The sequence below is a fragment of the Oncorhynchus mykiss genome, chromosome 31, assembly GCF_013265735.2.
Source record: "Oncorhynchus mykiss isolate Arlee chromosome 31, USDA_OmykA_1.1, whole genome shotgun sequence".
NCBI classification, from domain to species: domain Eukaryota; kingdom Metazoa; phylum Chordata; class Actinopteri; order Salmoniformes; family Salmonidae; genus Oncorhynchus; species Oncorhynchus mykiss.
In genome coordinates, this window is record NC_050571.1 from 18,146,499 (window position 1) to 18,165,157 (window position 18,659).

Here is an 18,659-nt window from a genome sequence, read left to right on the forward strand (position 1 = left end):
CCTCCCTCCAGGTTTCCTAATCTACTTTGGCTACGGAATGTGGCACAGTGTGGAGCGCCAGCGCAGGCTCCAGGACTCCCTCAGCAGCCGTGCCAAGCAGGAGAAGAAGAACAAGGGTCCAGAGAAGACCAGCCAGTGTTAAAGAAAGATCAGGGATCCACACAGACTCTAGAAGGTCACCTGGTGGCCCCTGCCCCAGCCAAGACACAGACACACTACAAGCACACAGCAGCTATCCCTAAATACACTACAGATGTAGGATCTTAATATGATCACTCTTTTATTGCTGACGATTTTCCTGAACCGCAGGAAATGCAGATGAGCTTCTTGATTTACATAAATTCCCTGAAATCCCACACTAACACATGGTTATATTAACAGTATTGCACTTTTCATGTAGTCTAATTTTGGCCAGCTAATAAACTAACCACCGATCAAGCAATATTATGGACTAAATGTTTAAATCCTGTTACTGCAGGATTATTTTGCTGTGGCAATACTGGTCAAATTAAGATCCTACATCTGTTTATACAGCTACATGCCATCTGTGCCTCAGTCACATGCCATTCTCCCAGTGGAGCTGCAGTATACTGTATTAATGGTCATGTGCCTTGGAGCAGTGAGGTGGGCTCATTATCAAATCAAATCGATGTCCGTCTCCATGACGATGTGACCAAGTAGGAAAGGCTGATTGGTCAGAAAGGTGTGGAAGCATCTCCAACAGTCAACAAGAAGAGACAGAAGACAGGAAATTACAGGTTTTGCATTTCCTATTACAATTACAGTCATGGACTAACTGTGGAAAGGCTTGGTATTTGGTTTTGGCCTAACTTTCTATGTCTTTTTCTGTAAGTCAGCTTATTCAGGAAGTTTGCTGTTGGAATCTATTGTCTTCGTGTAGAAAGGTCAGTAGGTCACACTATGCTAATATTAATACCCTGTTAGTGAAGCACAGACAATTTTCTAATCTTGCTGAAAAAACTAACTCTAAAACTAACTCTATCCAGGATTAATGACATGTACACTAAACCATTCATTTGCTTCTAAATAGTGGCCACATTCTGAATGTACATTCTGTACAAACGTAAACAGACATACTAACATGCACACACAGAATATTCATTTCATTCTTGGCATATATATATGCACATGCATCATTTTATGTGTGCATATCAATTTATTACAATCACAAATATGATATAACTGTTGGTGAATGGTATTTCTGAAATGTTTATCTGTTGAATGGTATTTCTGAAATGTTCATCTGATGTGTGTTTTCCATAATGGTACTAATGATTAAGTTTGTGCTCTATTTGACTTCTTGTCTTAATGTTCTTGCGACAGGTGTTGTTGGTGATCTAATCGAACACAAGTTTAACTAGTCTTTATAAATGTTCTATTCTGATTACTTGGATGTGTTGCCGTCATAATCGTTTTTACAATCGTGTCGTGAAGATTGTATGAAATGGAAGTGGAGTGAATAAGAGAATTGCTTGTTCGGTGTTTGATATCACATTCCGTACAAAAGACCGTTTCTGCATTGCTGTATTTTTTTGTGTGCAAGTGTTACATATCTTCTTAAGTCCTTTGGGAGATGTTTTGTCTGTTATTGCTAGACGGTGGACTGGACTGTCTTGAAATTTGCCATTTCTTGACAAAATATGCTCTACAGGCCACCTAGAGTCGCCCTTCTCATTTGATGCTAGTCCCTTCACTGTTTTCTGAATAGTTTCTTAGCATCACATATAAGATGTACCATACATGTTTTGCAGGATAATGTCCCAGGGAAAGTGACAGTTAATGACATTATTCAACAGATTTAAGTTACACTGGTCTTTCAGTGTTTAAATGGTCCATGCTTTTTTGCATTAACATTCTACTCCAAGTCGGAGCTTGATCAGTATTTAAAGGTGCCCCTCCCCTCTCCTCCTCTCGTTTTGTGTCCAAAAAGTTTATGTCGTCTACTTTGTAACTCTATCTTGGTTTCACAACCAATTTATGGGGTTTGATATGGATGAGCAGTGAGAGAGATATTTTAACATTCTTCTCTTGGAGTAGCAGAGACAAAAATCATGTAATTTTTCCCAAATTCCCAGGTTTTCCAGAAATGCCTGTTGGAAGATTCCTGGAATCAAGGGGGAATAAGCAGGAAATCCTCCAATTAGGATTTCTGAAATACCTAGGAGTTTTGGGGAAGTTACCAGATTTGTACAACCCTAATTAGGGAAGTATTTTAGGGTGTTCAGTTGCAGTTAATCCACTGATAGAGCTCTTAGACCTGTGGTATGATGATGATCTCAGAGTTCAACCTCAACCTCCGGTATTGAGAATTCCTGAACAATCTTAGTTTAGATGATTTTGATGTACATTTTCATTTGATCTTCTTGAAAGATAAGTGGCTGAGGTTATGCTATATCATGTCATGATAATTTACTGCAAAAGCATTATTATTATTATTATTATTATTATTTTTTACATTTGATTTCACTTGATCGATTTAAGTTGAGTTAGGTTAATTAAACGTGGAACAAAAGAGCAGAGCACATTATGTCCCAGGGGACCTAGATCAGGGTTCAGGCATATGTAGCTAGTGTTGTAGCTTATAAATATATCAACAGAATGATCCTCTGTAAATGTACCCATTATGTAGTGACATGGTTTTCCATTGTTTATACTAACTGTACTATTGTCAATAAATGTATTTTTTAATAAGATCAGTTTATGCAAGAGTCTATTCTGAGAGTGTTCTGCACATTGTCAGACATTGCAGTAACTCAGTGAGGGGAGGATATATAACTGCTTGTCTGTCTGTTGTAAATGGTTGGTATTAATAATTGGTAATAAAAACCTTCTTGGTTTAGAATTTGGGTCTGGACATCCAGATTTATCTGTGGTTCTCTCAATAAAACCCAAATAGGGTTGTGTGTTCTTCATTAAATCGCCTTTATAAACTGTAAATATGGGTTCGGACCAGCCCACCAGAGGGCATCAGAGCATGTATCTTAACAGAGAGAGAAAGAGCAAGAGGTCGAGAGAGAGAGATTCCCCTTTCTTCTCTTCTCCTTCATTCCACTGAGGAGGATGGATATATTAATCTAATCTAAACAGGTCTGCTGGAGCCTGCAGAGATCCAGGCAGTGTAGCACCCAGGTCTGACATCTCTCCTGCTGGGTCCCTCTCACTGCTCCTCTAGTCTCATTCGCGTCTGCTCACCATGAAGCCCTGCTGGGTCCTTTTAACTCTGGCCATACTCTGGCAGGAGCTCCAAAATGGTGAGTAACTTTCTGATCCTCTGTGTCTCTCCTCCATGTCTTCTTCTTTGTGTGTTTTCCTGAGTCTGAATACACTGCGGTTTCCGTTGATTCCGCCATCACTGTTTTGCTGTAATCGGAGAGCAGCCTTTGGGATTAGAAAATCTCATACTTCTGAGTTGATGTTGCCGTTTAGTTAAACAGCGACGGGAGTGAGGGGGAAAGGCATAGTCTGAAAGGTGATAGCAGTGATTTTAGGATTGGACACAATAGCAACATAATTTTTACAGAATAGTTTCTGTGGTGTTTGGTCACTCTGCAAAAGGCCTGCACAAACAATACATATTTTGTAAATTTTATGAAGTACAGTGAGCTCCAAAAGTATTGGGACAGAGACACTTTCGTTTGTTTTGGCTGTGTACTCCAGGACTTTGAAATTATACAACTATGATGTTAAAGTGCAGACTATCCATTTTAATTTGAGGGTTTTTTCATCAATATCGGGTGAACAGTTTAGAAATTACAGTACTTTTTGCGCACGCTATGGCTTTACAGCGCACGCTATGGCTTTACAGCGCACGCTATGGCTTCATATCAAGCTTGTAACTAGAAATTTGTTGTATGTATTTGCCGTTTGTTTTCGTTGTGTTTCAGATTATTTTGTGCCCAATAGAAATGAATGGTAAATAATGAGTTGTGTCATTTTGGAGTTACTTTTATTGTAAATAAGAATATGTTTCTAAACACTTCTACAATAATGTGGATGCTACCACAGATAATCCTGAATGAATCATGAATAATTGTGATACAATCTGGATTTGACACCTCAAACACTGAGGCTGCGCCACTCCGGAGCATGAGTGTTTATTCAGCGTAACTGCTTTTCATTTTAGAGATCTCTGCTTTCCAAATGTCCAATACAGAACAAATTAAACAAACAATGAGCTGAAATATCATCAAAAGTCAGAACTATTATGCTGTTGACAAATCTGTTCCCCTAAATATACCTGTAATATGTTTTGTCTGGAACATACCCGATATCCCATTAATTAAACTAACTCAAATAACAGAATCACATATCCATAATTTATACAAAACTATTTATCACACCAAATAGAATATACTGCAGACAGATGGGAGTTGTTGAGGTTTGGACATGTGGCAGCAAGGAAAAGTCCCATGTTTCCTGTTCTGCGGTTGTTACAGCCGTGAGTTATATTATTGAGTAGCTTTCTAGATGGGAACACTGCACTGTTCCTTACTACTCTGACTGTCTCTTTTGCTGTGTTCAGATGCTAGTCGAAAATAGGAAACTCAAACATGTCAGACTTGCTAACTTGTAGCATCTGTGTCTGTCTCTGTGGAGGTGTGTCATTCCACAGTGGGACTGCTGGGGTGGGTCACTGTTAATACTGTTCTAACCTCCCTCCCTCTGTTGGTTTAGGTGCCTGCCAGCAGGTCAATCGTAGGAAGGAGGCGGGAGAGAACCGCATCAGGCCTGGAGGCAAGCGGGCCAAGGTTCGCTACCCCAAACTGAAGGAGAAGGAGGCAGGAGGAAGAGGGCAGTCCATCCTGACCCAGGTCCTGGATAAGGGCCGTTTCCTGAGGCTGGGAGAGAGCGTGAGCCTCAGCCCTGGTAACAACATAGAGCTGCGTTGTAAAGGCAGTAACATCGGCTGGTCCTACCCTATCTACCTGGACACCTTCAATGACTCCCGACTCAGGTGACCTGAAGGTTGCGTCCCAAATGGAACCTGATTCCATATTTAGTGCACTAATTTTGACCAGGGCCCATAGGGCTTTGTAGTGCACTATATAAGACATAGGGTGCTATTTGGGATGAATCCATTGATTAACAGATGACTTGTTCTGTCTCATCACCATGCCTCCAGCTGATAGTAACCTAACAATGATTAATAATGTTAATGTCCCCCATCTGATTCACTCCCACCATGCAGCATCAAGAAGAGTGACAAATACAGCCAGTTTATCCTGACGTCTCCCTCTGCTGCCGACACAGGGATGTACAGCTGCTGGGTCACACTGTGTGACGGATCGGAGTGTCTCAAAGACCCCGACCGCACCTCCAGGACTTATATCTACTTCCCAGGTGAGCAGGGTGCCTTTACTACTGTAAAACCTATTTATACTTCATCAACCTAACACAAAACATGTTATTTAAATCGCCTCCATTCAGACTAATCCCCTCGTATTGTATATTCAAATTCTTTACTTCAAATCATCTCTACCCTCGTCCCCCCTTCCCCTCCAATCAGACAAGGATGATCTCTTCGTCCCCTCCACCATCCACTTTGAGATTGTCTACCTGCGTCCGGACAGGACTGCTGTTATCCCATGTCGTGTGACCAGTCCGCTGGCCAAGGTGTCCCTGCACAGAGAGGTCCCCCCAGAAGAGATGGAAGTGGATGGGACACTGGTCTCCTACGACCCAACCAAGGGCTTCATCCTCCAGAAGCCCAGTCCAGAGCACCAGGGAGTGTTTTACTGTAAGGCTGTGACCAAAGCCATCCCACAGATCTCCACAAAGTACCAGCTGCTTTACGTGGAGGGTAGGAACCTAGCAACCGTGCACCATCACACATAACAAAAACATTGGTTTTCAATATATCACAATATGGAACATTTGTTGTCAAATCACAATACTAGTGATCACGTTAACATTAGTAAAAGTAAAGTAAAAAAAAATGCAAATCTATATTATAGCATCAGAGTCCCCATCTCTGTATCAAATTTGAATGACTTAAAGCAATAACTGACAGGCAAAGGCAATTAACTTTTAACACAATAGTTGATTAGAAGTCTACCTCTATCTGAGACAATTTTACACAGTTATGAATCAGCTCTGCTGCTGTCTACTAGGGGCCCTGGTCAAAAGTAGTGCACTAAAGGGAAAAGGGGTGCCATTTGGGACGCATACTTGATCTGATGTGTGTCATCAGCTTCCAGGAATAGAGTGTATTTAGAGTGTGATATCAAAAGGCTGTTCCACTGTAGGGCTCGATGTTTAAGTGGACCTGTGCCTACTGCAGTGGAAACATTAACCCACTTTGGCTGCTTTAAGTGGGATGGATCAGTGGTGAATTTATGAAATGGAAACTGTGTGGTTCAGGGCCGAGTTTTTAAAAAGTTATCTGATAGGATTAAATATATAGAAATAGAAAGAATAGAACCACATTCAAGACAATGATACAGCAGTTCTATTCATTATATTTCTATGTATTTAATCCTATCCGATTGCTTAAAAACTGGTGATCTCAATCTCTCACTTCAGTTTTGACAGGAAGGCGGAGAGAACAGTATTAAGGTTTAGGTGGAGGTCGACCAAGAAAGTATGTTTCCAATCCAATCCCTGCTGTCCACTAGAAATGTATTCCATCTTAAAACAGTCAGTGACAGCACCTGGTCAATAAAATTGTTTGTCCCATACAGATCCTATAACAAATGTCCTATTTAATTCTGTGGTTTGTCCTTCCTTAACTCTGTTGGCAGTGCCCAGTGGCCCACCATACGTTACCATTGAAGCGTCCCTTTCCTCTGCGAGGGGAGGAGACAACATCAACATCACCTGTACTGTCCTGGGAGAGCCAGAGATGGACGTCACCTTCACATGGACCTATCCTGGACAGGTAAACTGGATGTCACTGTTTCTCAGAGATGCTTGATCTAGATGTTTCATCTCTTCAGCTTGTGAGACGTAGCCTGACAAAGGGAAATCTGCAGTTGCTACATCCATTTTTGGACTTAAATTGCTATGTATCCATTATGACTCATATGCTTAGTTCAACTGTCGTACCCCTTCAGAACCCAAAGTATAAGGTTGTTTTATTCCAATGTTTGCAAACAAAGTAAATGTAAACAAATACTATATAGCCTCAAAATATTGTTAAAACCAGGGACGCAACTTTTAATGGGGACGGGGGGACATGTGCCCCCACATTCTGAAATTGCATTTTTGTCCCCCCCAGTTTTATAATTGGAATGTGATACAAAACAAGGAAACGGTGTGCTTAGGACCATGGTCGGGTAGGCTGTTTGGAGTGTTTATTCGACTGGATATATACACTGCTCAAAACAATTAAGGGAACACTTAAACAACACAATGTAACTCCAAGTCAATCACACTTCTGTGAAATCAAACTGTCCACTTAGGAAGCAACACTGATTGACAATAAATTTCACATGCTGTTGTGCAAATGGAATAGACAACAGGTGGAAATTATAGGCAATTAGCAAGACACCCCCAATAAAGCAGTGGTTCTGCAGGTGGTGACCACAGATCACTTCTCAGTTCCTATGCTTCCTGGCTGATGTTTTGGTCACTTTTGAATGCTGGCGGTGCTTTCACTCTAGTGGTAGCATGAGACGGAGTCTACAACCCACACAAGTGGCTCAGGTAGTGCAGCTCATCCAGGATGGCACATCAATGCGAGCTGTGGCAAGAAGGTTTGCTGTGTCTGTCAGCGTAGTGTCCAGAGCATGGAGGCGCTACCAGGAGACAGGCCAGTACATCAGGAGACGTGGAGGAGGCCGTAGGAGGGCAACAACCCAGCAGCAGGACCGCTACCTCCGCCTTTTTGTAAGGAGCACTGCCAGAGCCCTGCAAAATGACCTCCAGCCGGCCACAAATGTGCATGTGTCTGCTCAAACGGTCAGAAACAGACTCCATGAGGGTGGTATGAGGGCCCGACGTCCACAGGTGGGGGTTGTGCTTACAGCCCAACACCGTGCAGGACGTTTGACATTTGCCAGAGAACACCAAGATTGGCAAATTCGCCACTGGCGCCCTGTGCTCTTCACAGATGAAAGCAGGTTCACACTGAGCACGTGACAGACGTGACAGAGTCTGGAGACGCCGTGGAGAACGTTCTGCTGCCTGCAACATCCTCCAGCATGACCGGTTTGGCGGTGGGTCAGTCATGGTGTGGGGTGGTATTTCTTTGGGGGGCCGCACAGACCTCTATGTGCTCGCCAGAGGTAGCCTGACTGCCATTAGGTACCGAGATGAGATCCTCAGACCCCTTGTGAGACCATATGCTGGTGCGGTTGGCCCTGGGTTCCTCCTAATGCAAGACAATGCTAGACCTCATATGGCTGGAGTGTGTCAGCAGTTCCTGCAAGAGGAAGGCATTGATGCTATGGACTGGCCCGCCCATTCCCCAGACTTGAATCCAATTGAGCACATCTGGGACATCATGTCTCGCTCCATCCACCAACACCACGTTGCACCACAGACTGTCCAGGAGTTGGCGGATGCTTTAGTCCAGGTCTGGGAGGAGATCCCTCAGGAGACCATCCGCCACCTCATCAGGAGCATGCCCAGGCATTGTAGGGAGGTCATACAGGCACGTGGAGGCCACACACACTACTGAGCCTCATTTTGACTTGTTTTAAGGACATTACATCAAAGTTGGATCAGCCTGTAGTGTGGTTTTCCACTTTAATTTTGAGTGTGACTCCAAATCCAGACCTCCATGGGTTGATAAATTTGATTTCCATCGATAATTTGTGTGATTTTTGTTGTCAGCACATTCAACTATGTAAAGAAAAAAGTATTTAATAAGAATATTTCATTCATTCAGATCTAGGATGTGTTATTTTAGTGTTCCCTTTATTTTTTTGAGCAGTGTATATATATATATGCACACAGTGTATATGTGCACACAGTGTATATGTGCACACAGTGTATATGTGCATACAGAAAATATTCAGAACCCTTGACTTTTTCCACCTTTTGTTACATTTCAACCATATTATATAATTGATTAAATAGTTTATTTCCCTCAATCTACACACAATACCTTATGACAAAGTGAAAACTGTTTTTTAGAAATGTTTGCAAGTGTATAAAAAATAAGTAAATGTGATAGTTTTTTAAAAGTATTCAGACCCTTTACTCAATACTTTGTTGAAGCACCTTTCGCAGCAATTACAGCCTTGAGTCTTCTTGGGTGTGATGCTGCAAGTTTGGCACACCTGTTTTTGGGAAGTTTCTCTCATTCCTCTCTGCAGATCCTCTCAAGCTCTGTCAGGTTGGATGGGGAGCGTCGCTGCACAGCTATTTTCAGGTCTCTCCAGAGATGTTTGATTGGGTTCAAGGCCGGGCTCTGGCTGGGCCACAAGGGCATTCAGGGACTTGTCCCGAAGCCACTACTACGTTGTCTTGGCTGTGTGCTTAGGGTCATTGTCCTGTTGGAAGGTCAGCCATCGCCTCAGTCTGAGGTCCTGAGCACTCTGGAGCAGGCTTTCATTAAGGAGCTCTCTGTACTTTGCTCCATTCATCTTTTCCTTGATCCTGACTAGTCTCCCAGTCCCCGCTGCTGAAAAACATCCCCATAGCATGATGCTTCCACCACCATGCTTCACCATAGTGATGGTGTCAGGTTTCCTCCAGATGTGACGCTTGGCATTCAGGCCAAAGAGTTCAATCTTGGTTTCATCAGACCAAAGAATCTCATTGTCTGAGTCCTTTAGGTGACTTTTGGCAAACTCCAAGCGGGCTGTCATGTGCCTTTTACTGAGGAGTGGCTTCCGTGTGGCCACTCTACTATAAAGGCCTGATTGTTGGAGTGCTGCAGAGATGGTTGTCCTTCAGGAAGTTCTCCCATCCACAGAGGAACTCTGGAGCTCTGTCAGAGTGACCATCAGGTTCTTGGTCACCTCCCTGACCAAGGCCCTTCTCCCCCGATTGCTCAGTTTGGCCGCGCGGCCAGCTCTAGGAAGAGTCTTGGTGGTTCCAAACTTCTTCCATTTAAGAATGTTGGGCGGCCACTGTGTTCTTGGGGACCTTCAATGCTGTAGACATTTTTTGATACCCTTTCCCAAATCTGTGCCTCGACTCAATCCTGTCTCGGAGCTCTACAGCCAATTCCTTCGACCTTATGGTTTGGTTTTTGCTCTGACATGCACTGTCAACTGTGGGACCTTATATAGACAGGTGTGTGCCTTTCTAAATCATGACCAATCAATTGAATTTACCACAGGTGGACTTCAATCAAGTTGTAGAAACATCAAGAATGATCAATGGAAACATGATGCACCTAAGATTAATTTTGAGTCTCATGGCAAAGGACATGAATAGTTGTGTAAATAAGGGATCGCTGTTTTTATTTTTAATAAATTTGTAAAAACCCGTTTCCACTTTGTCATTACGGGGTATTGTGTGTAGATTGACATTTTTATTTATTTAATCCATTCTAGAATAAGGCTGTAAAGTAACAAAATGTGGAAAAAGTCCAGGGGTCTGAATACTTTCCGAATGCACTTGGTATTTATGTCGTCCCACACCACTTCTATAAGCAAAGTTGCGCCCCTGGTTAAAAATATCATTTTGATGTCATGGATGGTCATAGCTCAGTCTATACATTTGAGTGGTTACATTTCTACAGTCTCATCCCTAATCTTTTTAGAGACGGGTGGGGGTCCGCTTTGTTTCAACAGCAGATAGCTGCTTTAATTGTGACTTTCTAGTTAAAGGAACATTTAAAAAAATCATACAAATCATTCCACACTCCATTTCACCCTCCCTTGTTACCGTTCTCCTGGAAAATGGCTCAAATCAAGCTCCTTTGGGAGCTATAGTATGAGCTAGTCCTCTCTTTCTGTGCTCTGTTCAGAACCTCCGTCCTGTTAGTGTGCGTGATTCGTGGAGGCTGATCAACAGAGGAATGGGACACACCACCCGCATCTCTCAGAGCGTCATAGCCGTTGATGACCTGGAGACCATCGACTTTGGAAGATACATATGCAGAGCCAAGAACAAGCTTGGGGAGACCGCTGTGGCCACCAGTGTCCACTCTAACTAGCCACAAATAACACTTAACCTGTATAGGCAACATTCCACATTAGGCCTCTTGCAGCTTGTGTAGATTTCAACTATATGTTTGCCACTTTGCTGAGGTGTATTGACCAATAAGGCTAGCACAGGAAGTATACTAGTTGAGCTAGTATACTCAAAACCAGTGTCAGTTTGACTAGCTGTTATCCAGTAAAAATCTGTGTAAATATCCATTTAGAAATATTAATGTATCCAGCTTATGTAGATGCACATTTACTCAATGTCTTGGAGGACATTAAAGATATCTTCATACATTTACCTCCTCTATGATGTATGGTGAAGCTCTTCCTGGGCACACATCTTTCCCTTCTGTGGGGAAAGACATTTTACAATGAAACAATATTGGATGCTTTGTTGGAGGATTTGATAAGTCTAAAAGGAAAACCGTCATGTGAGAGAAGCCTCTGCTCCCTCTCTCTGGTGTGAAGGGGAAGGAATAGAAACCGTGTGCCCTGCCTCACTCCTAATGGACTCCGTATGTGGAATGTGAATTGCAGGCCCAGATCTTATTTTAGTCCAGTATAACACACGTACTGCATTTCCACCTCTCTCTCAACAGAAACGTACTAGGCTGTTGCAGTCTCTTAGAATGAGCTATACTGAACATTTAAAGTGTTGGTTTCATGAGCTGAAATAAAAGATCCCAGAAATGTTCCATACACACAATCTTATTTTGCTCAAATTATGTGCACAAATGTTTGAATTTCTCCTTTGTCAAGATAATCCATCCACCTGACAGGTGTGGTTTATCAAGAAGCTGATTAAAGAGCATGTTCATTACACAGGTGCACCTTGTGCTGGGGACAAAAGGCCACTTGTCACACAATACCACAGATGTCTCGTTTTGAGTGTGCAGGAACCGCCACCCGAGCTGTTGCCAGAGAATTTCATGTTAATTTCTCTACCATAAGCCACTTACAACAGCGTTTTAATTTGGTAGCATGTCCAACCAGCCCTGGACCTCCACATCCAGCTTCTTCACCTGCGGGATCGTCTTAGACCAGCCACCCAGACAGCTGATGAAACTGAGGAGTATGTCTGCGCCTGTGCCTTCCCAGGCCCACCCATGTGAAATCCATAGATTAGGGCCGAATGAATTGTAACGCAGTAAAATTGTTGCGTTAACATTTTTGTTCAGTATACAGAGCTAAGCAGTGTTGAGGTAATTGTACACAAAATCTAGTTTCATCTACCAACCAAGTAAGAAACAGAATACATCACCATAAATATATATCTGCTTTAGATTTCATAATAGGACTTTATTAATTGCATATATTAAACAGTTTTTTCAACACCAGTAATCTCCACATCCAAACAAGTACTAATTTGTGACATATCCAAAACACGTCCATCACGCTTAGCTTCTTCTTGCATTTTAACCTTAGTGACATCTTTGTAAAGACCCCCCATTTTAAAGCTGTAGTAGGAGGATTGGATGAGGGAGGGGTGCTAGATAACAGGTCATCAAACATGCAAACATTTATTTGAATTGGTCCCATGGTCAAACAAACCAACGAACATTAAAAACACAGCTTTGAGTCATCAGGAAACCTAACTGAACAGTTAGAGGTCTATATAACCTGTAGAACTGAACAGTTAGAAGTCTATATAACCTGTAGAACTGAACAGTTAGAGGTCTATATAACCTGTAGAACCGAACAGTTAGAAGTCTATATAACCTGTAGAACTGAACAGTTAGAAGTCTATATAACCTGTAGAACTGAACAGTTAGAGGTCTATATAACCTGTAGAACTGAACAGTTAGAAGTCTATATAACCTGTAGAACTGAACAGTTAGAAGTCTATATAACCTGTAGAACTGAACAGTTAGAAGTCTATATAACCTGTAGAACTGAACAGTTAGAAGTCTATATAACCGGTAGACGGGTAATAACAGGAAAAAAAAAAGTACAGTTCGGAAGCGCAGGACGCCCATTAATTACCATGGAAACGCCATTAACCTTTTAAAAACACAGGAAATGATTGCTAATATCCAGTTTATGAAGACAATTGCATGTAGCATGTGGTGCATGCATCACTGAAAGCGAAGTTCCTGCAGTGAAAGCATTCATGAATGATCTATGAGGAGTGAACACAATGTTATTGAGTACTGTGTGTTGTACAAGGGTTTATGTTTACCTAATTTTCATCAATTAATATACAGATTACAGGATTCATGTTTGATTTCCAAATCAAAGGGAGATTCAATGTTATTTTTGGATTCCTAGCCGTGCTGATTCTCATAGCAATATTATGACAGACAGGAGCAGAGCATATTCCCGGTCAGTCAACACACAGGTCTGCCTTTGGCCACCAGCACCACTCCTTCCCATTTTCAGAGGGAAAACCAGCAACACGCTTTTGCTGACCACGAGAAAGAGTAACAAAAATAGTGTCTCATTATATAGTCCTGAGATGTCCTATAATAACCCTAACCCTCTGATGTCCTATAATAACCCTAACCCTATGGCTGATGTCCTATAATATCAGACAAGGCAGAAAGAACAAGAGGCGGTCTCACTCAGTAAGTGCTTCTGTGCAACAGTCTTTTCTCATAGAGTCATTGATCTGTAGTAAGTGTCAACAGAAAGTAGAGCCATTCAGGGATATTGTAGCCATCTCTGGATGACATGCGGCAATCCCGGCCAGCTAATATAGCTCTTAAGTACGGAGGGTTGACTCGGTCCAAACAGAAAGGAGTGAGAGAGGCTGCTTCCTGGACCCAGTCCAATCAGAGGAGAGAAAGAGTCTGCTTCCTGGAAGCGGTGGGCTGCTGTTATCTGGGTGAGACTGGAGGGCTGGAGAAGACGGCAGAGCTGCGAGGTGATTGGATGGGGCTGGTGAAGACGGCAGAGCTGCGAGGTGATTGGAGGCCGAGGGAATGGTGGGAGGGAGAGGTGGGGGACAGCTTGTGGGGGCTGCTTGGGTCCCCATTGTGCAGCTTCCAGATGAGCTCCTCATTCTCCATAGACAGACGCTTGTTCACCTTTGATTCCTTATGGAGAGACTCCTGCAGCACCGCCTGCTCTGTGGACAGTTGTCTGTAAAGCGGTGTCAAGACAGGAGTTAAGAGAGCAAAAAACACCCGGATACATAGAAGCCCATAGACACCCATTCCCAGGCTGACTTAAGACTACAGGAGTAAGAGAAGGAGTGGTTGTTTTACCTCGACAGAGCAGCATGTCTGTCCATGCGGGCTTTCAGATCCTCATTCTCCTGCTGGACTTTTTTAAGGCATTCGTCCAGCTTAACACTTTTCTCCGTCTACAAAAAATCCACAACATTAAAAATGCAAGACTAAATCAAAAAAGCATCGGTCTTAAAATGTATGTCTGAACTATATGTCATTAACAGTGAGTGGGTGTGGTATCTATGGTGCTCACCATTTTGGCCATCTGCATCAGTTTGTGGTCCTGTTGGTGCAGCTGTTTGTTCTTGATATCCAGCACTACCTTGAGGCTCTCCAGTTCCTGTTCCAGATACAGGGTGTGGGAGTCCTTCTGGAACAGAACAAAAAGAGGGTGAGTAACACTGTTCTGCATCAGTTTGTGGTTCTGTTCATGCAGCTGTTTGTTCTTGATATTCAGCACCACACTGAGGCTCTCCAGCTCCTGCTCCAAATACAGGGAGTCCTTCTGGAAAAGGGAGGTCTGAATGAGTGTGATAATTCCAGATGAGGCTAACCTCTTCCCATAACTCATTCAACCCTAAATCCATGAACAACTCAGAGGGTAACATACCTAGGTGACAAAAACACCCCACTGTGTAAGCCCTAGCAACACATACATGCCACACATACATGCCACACATAGGGCTGTGGCGGTCATGACATTGACCATTAATTAAAATAAACATGTTTAGCATCTCCAGGCCTCCCCTCGTACAAGTCGCATGCATGCATGCCACTAATGCCCACCTTTGGAACATCTACATTTAAAAAAAGTCTAATGAACTGTATACACCATCACAATACATCCCTTATGTATTTTAGGTCTAAAGAAACATTATATAATTACATTTTGTTTAACAAAACGTAAAGGATATTTTTCCCATTCTGGAGCAGGTGCGCAGGATTTGAGAAATCAATTGAATTTACACCATCAAATGGTCAGGAACAGGGGCAGGTTTAAAAAGTATCCCGTCATATAGCGAATGGAGACTGAGTTCCAGTGGTCAGTTATTATGCAGGAAAGGCTACTACAGTCATTTCACTCCAACCATCAATCACTGTTTAAGGAGCATGCAGCCTCACTGCGCGACAGGTGATATTCCACCCAAACTCTGTATGCCATGGGCTCTCCAACGCTGTTCCTGCAGCTACCCAGTGCTTCATTTTGTGAAACAAAGTTAAATCTGTTCAGCCACTCTGCGCACTGGAGTAAGGAATGAAGGAGAGAGAGAAAGATGGAAATGCACAGTGGTGAGATATTCTGTAGCTAAAGGTAACGTCAGCCTATTAATTACATACAAAGAAAAAGCTCTATTACTAAGCTAATAAAAAATAAAATACAAATTCACTATAACTGTAGGCTAACTCTGTAAGCCGTCCTGCACAATAAACCAACAGCATCGCCTAGGCCCATAAGTTGTCTCCCAGACTCATGAATAGAACGTTAGGAGAATAGCATAAGGTCCATCCAGTATGCATTATAATACAGTCCACACTCAAAGGCGATCACTAATTTGTAACCATTTTTGGAGTATAGGCTAGGCCAATTATGTGCCAAAGACATCTTGAATCAGTTTTTTAATGTTTTTCTGCTGTGTGTAATATGCAGTAGGCTATGTATTGTATATGGAACAAAAATAAACAACATGCAACAAAGTCAATTATTTTACTGAGTTACAGCTCATTTAAGGAAATCAGTCACCTGAAATAAATTCATTAGGCCCTAATCTATGGATTTCACATGACTGGTCAAGGGCGCAGCCACCCCCTCGGGAGCTGACCCAGCCAATCAGAATGCATTTCTCCCCCCCACAAAAGGGCTTTGTTACAGAAAGAAATACTCCTCAGTTTCAGATGTCCAAGGTGGCTGGTCTCAGATGATACCACTTGTGAAGAAGCCGGACGTAGAGGTCCTGGGCTGGCGTGGTTACACGTTGTGAGGCCGGTTGGGCATACTGCCAAATTCTAAAAAAAAACTTGAGGCTGCTTACGGTAGAGAAATTAACATTCAAATTGTCAGCTAACAGCTCCGGTGGACATTCCTGCAGTCAGCATGCCAATTGCACACTCCCTCAAAACTTGGCATTGTGTTACGTGACAAAACGGCACATTTTAGAGTGGCCTTTTATTGCCCCCAGCACAAGGTACACCTGTGTAATGATCATGCTGTTTAATCAGCTTCTTGATTTGCCACACATGTCAGGTGGATGGATTATCTTGGCAAAGGAGAAATAATCACTAACAGGGATGTAAGCACATTTGTGCACAAAATTCTAGAGAAATAAGCTTTTTGTGCATAGGAACATTTCTGGGACCAACACTTTAAATGTTGCGTTTTTTATTTGTTCAGTATATAAACGGCACAATCATTATTACATTTATTTGCATATAAGTGTTTTGAATGAATCATCACCTTATAAAGTGCTGTCTATTTCATTGTATTAGGCTTTGAAACAACATCCACAACAACCATGTTTTACACTCAGTTTAACCTGTTGTTGAACTTCTTTCTTCAAATTGATCAATTACAGTGAGGTGAGTTTTAAAAGCATGAAACTGTTTGGATACGTGTTTGATGTGATTTTCAATTGTATTTGCGTTGATGTCATAGTAGTTAGAGGGACAATAGAGTCCTGAGTACCAGGCCAATAGCAACGTGATGATCGTTAGCGAATGGGGTACTACTAATGCATGTCCAGACTGCATAAGAGGAGATTACCATGACTCGGTCATGACCGCCGGTGTGGCGGTAATACTTTCACCACAACAGCCTTATTCAAACATAGTCAATGCCTTCAATCACATAGCAGGGGAGAATTAAAGTCATTCTAGGTTGTAAAACTATACACCGTGTGGTGTTTTAACTATACAGCATGACTCCCATAGCCCCAAGCAGGCAGTGGACCACTGGGTTGGTGCTAGCAGTTATTGTCAGACTATTTCTAGTCTATCAGTGTGGCTGGAAGGGTAGTACAGAGGTCTTTATCTCAATCCCCTCATGTGCATTGTTAGAATGCTGAGAAGAAAAGGTCACCCACTCAATACTGATTATGACCGACAGCAGCCTAACTTTAACAACGCACTCTTGGGTGGTGTCAGAAATGGCACCCTATTCACTTTATAATGCACTGCTTTGACCAGAGGCGCTGGTTGGAAGGAGTGCACTACATAGGAAATAAAGACAAAAATAGAAAACTATCAATATATATACACACTGGAGGTCCTGTATGCCTCAGTTGGTATTGTGGGTTCAATTACCAGGGCCACCCATACGTAAAATGTGCACGCATGACTGTACGTTGCTTTGGACAAAGGTGTCTGCTAAATGGCATATCTGACATCATCATTTTATTATGGAGGGAGATAGGGCAGTGCTGTTGCCTAGTGTCAATAACACTCATCTTGGAACGTTATTGGAGTGGGCCGTAAGATAAGAGTGAATGTGAGGGGTGTGGCGTGTTGGCAGTACCTGACTTCTCTCAGCCAGCTCCCTCCTCTGGTCCTCCTCTGCCTTTATCCTGTGGTTCAGGGTCGTGTTCTCCTCGATGAGCTCCTGAATCTGGCCCTGATGAACATCACATCATGAGGACACGATCTCCTAACCTCTCCCGAGACAAAATAACTTGGAATATATTTTGATATGTGAAGCTGAAGCTTACAGATAAAGTGGCTTCAGCCTCCTTCAGTTTTTTGTCCAATGTCTGCAGCTCCCGCTCATGAGCTTGACGGAACTCTGAGAGAGAGATCAGTTTAACAGAATTATATTGCAAGACAGTCAAAATCAGTTAAAAAAAAATGACTAACACGTGCTTTGCTGATTTTTACCTTGCAGTTACTTAAGATTTTGTAATTTTTTAAACGGTGTACATGACAGGATGAATGTACCTTTTAGAGACTCTTCATACTGCTGTTTAACCACTTGGATCTGTTCAGAGTTGCTGGCCTCCAGCTCTAACGTCACAGCCTCGTGGCTGGTTCTCAACTCCGTCATCTTCAAAAAGAGAAGGAACATGGTTTTAGGAACATTCATAATCAAAAACAAAAGCAACGTATAAAAAGCTATTACCACCATCTATTTCCCCAGTCAAATTAACTCATGGACACCATGTGTGTCTGCTTGCAGTTTTAAGGAAGTTGCTAACTAGCATTAATGCAATTGTCAACTAGTGTTAGTGCAATGTAAGTCTATGGTAACTGCTAGCATGCTAGTATTTACCATAGACTTAGTCATTGAGCTAACGCTAGTTAACGCTGGCTTATGAAACACTCTTAACTTCCTTCATACTGGATGCAGAGACCTAAAAATGGTATCCGTGAGTTCACCCGGCTCTGGGGAAGCAGATAAAGGGCTTCACCCGACTCTGGGGAAGCAGATAAAGGGCTT

The 18,659-nt window shown here is 42.5% G+C and overlaps 3 protein-coding genes across 13 annotated transcripts in view; 2 read left to right on the forward strand and 1 right to left on the reverse strand.

Annotated features, from left to right (window-relative positions):
* Window positions 1-2,863, forward strand: part of slc7a2 (solute carrier family 7 member 2) — a 34,197-nt gene extending 31,334 nt beyond the window's left edge. For both annotated transcript variants that reach the window (XM_036969861.1, XM_036969862.1), the window contains exon 12: window positions 12-2,863. In XM_036969861.1, coding sequence (XP_036825756.1) covers window positions 12-142 — 131 coding nt within the window. In that variant the 3' untranslated portion in view covers window positions 143-2,863. The remainder of the gene's footprint in view (window positions 1-11) is intronic.
* Window positions 2,864-2,988: 125 nt separating this feature from the next.
* On the forward strand, window positions 2,989-11,769 carry pdgfrl (platelet-derived growth factor receptor-like). Its single transcript, XM_021583492.2, has 6 exons — window positions 2,989-3,272; window positions 4,696-4,975; window positions 5,210-5,361; window positions 5,528-5,821; window positions 6,762-6,898; window positions 10,886-11,769. The coding sequence occupies exons 1-6, from the start codon at window positions 3,215-3,217 to the stop codon at window positions 11,072-11,074; spliced, it is 1,110 nt and encodes a 369-aa protein (XP_021439167.1). The 5' UTR covers window positions 2,989-3,214; the 3' UTR covers window positions 11,075-11,769.
* Window positions 11,770-12,335: 566 nt separating this feature from the next.
* The window catches only part of mtus1a (microtubule associated tumor suppressor 1a), a 60,444-nt gene continuing 54,120 nt past the window's right edge, over window positions 12,336-18,659 (reverse strand). For 7 of the 10 annotated variants that reach the window (XM_021583495.2, XM_021583493.2, XM_036970256.1 and 4 more), the window contains 6 exons: window positions 18,161-18,266; window positions 17,935-18,008; window positions 17,745-17,840; window positions 14,490-14,606; window positions 14,273-14,370; window positions 12,336-14,147 (listed from right to left, as the gene is read on the reverse strand). In XM_021583495.2, the coding sequence (XP_021439170.2) occupies window positions 13,883-14,147; window positions 14,273-14,370; window positions 14,490-14,606; window positions 17,745-17,840; window positions 17,935-18,008; window positions 18,161-18,266 (756 nt within the window). In that variant the 3' untranslated portion in view covers window positions 12,336-13,882. The remainder of the gene's footprint in view (window positions 14,148-14,272; window positions 14,371-14,489; window positions 14,607-17,744; window positions 17,841-17,934; window positions 18,009-18,160; window positions 18,267-18,659) is intronic. The other 3 variants (XM_021583496.2, XM_021583500.2, XR_005041207.1) reach the window with 2 other exon arrangements.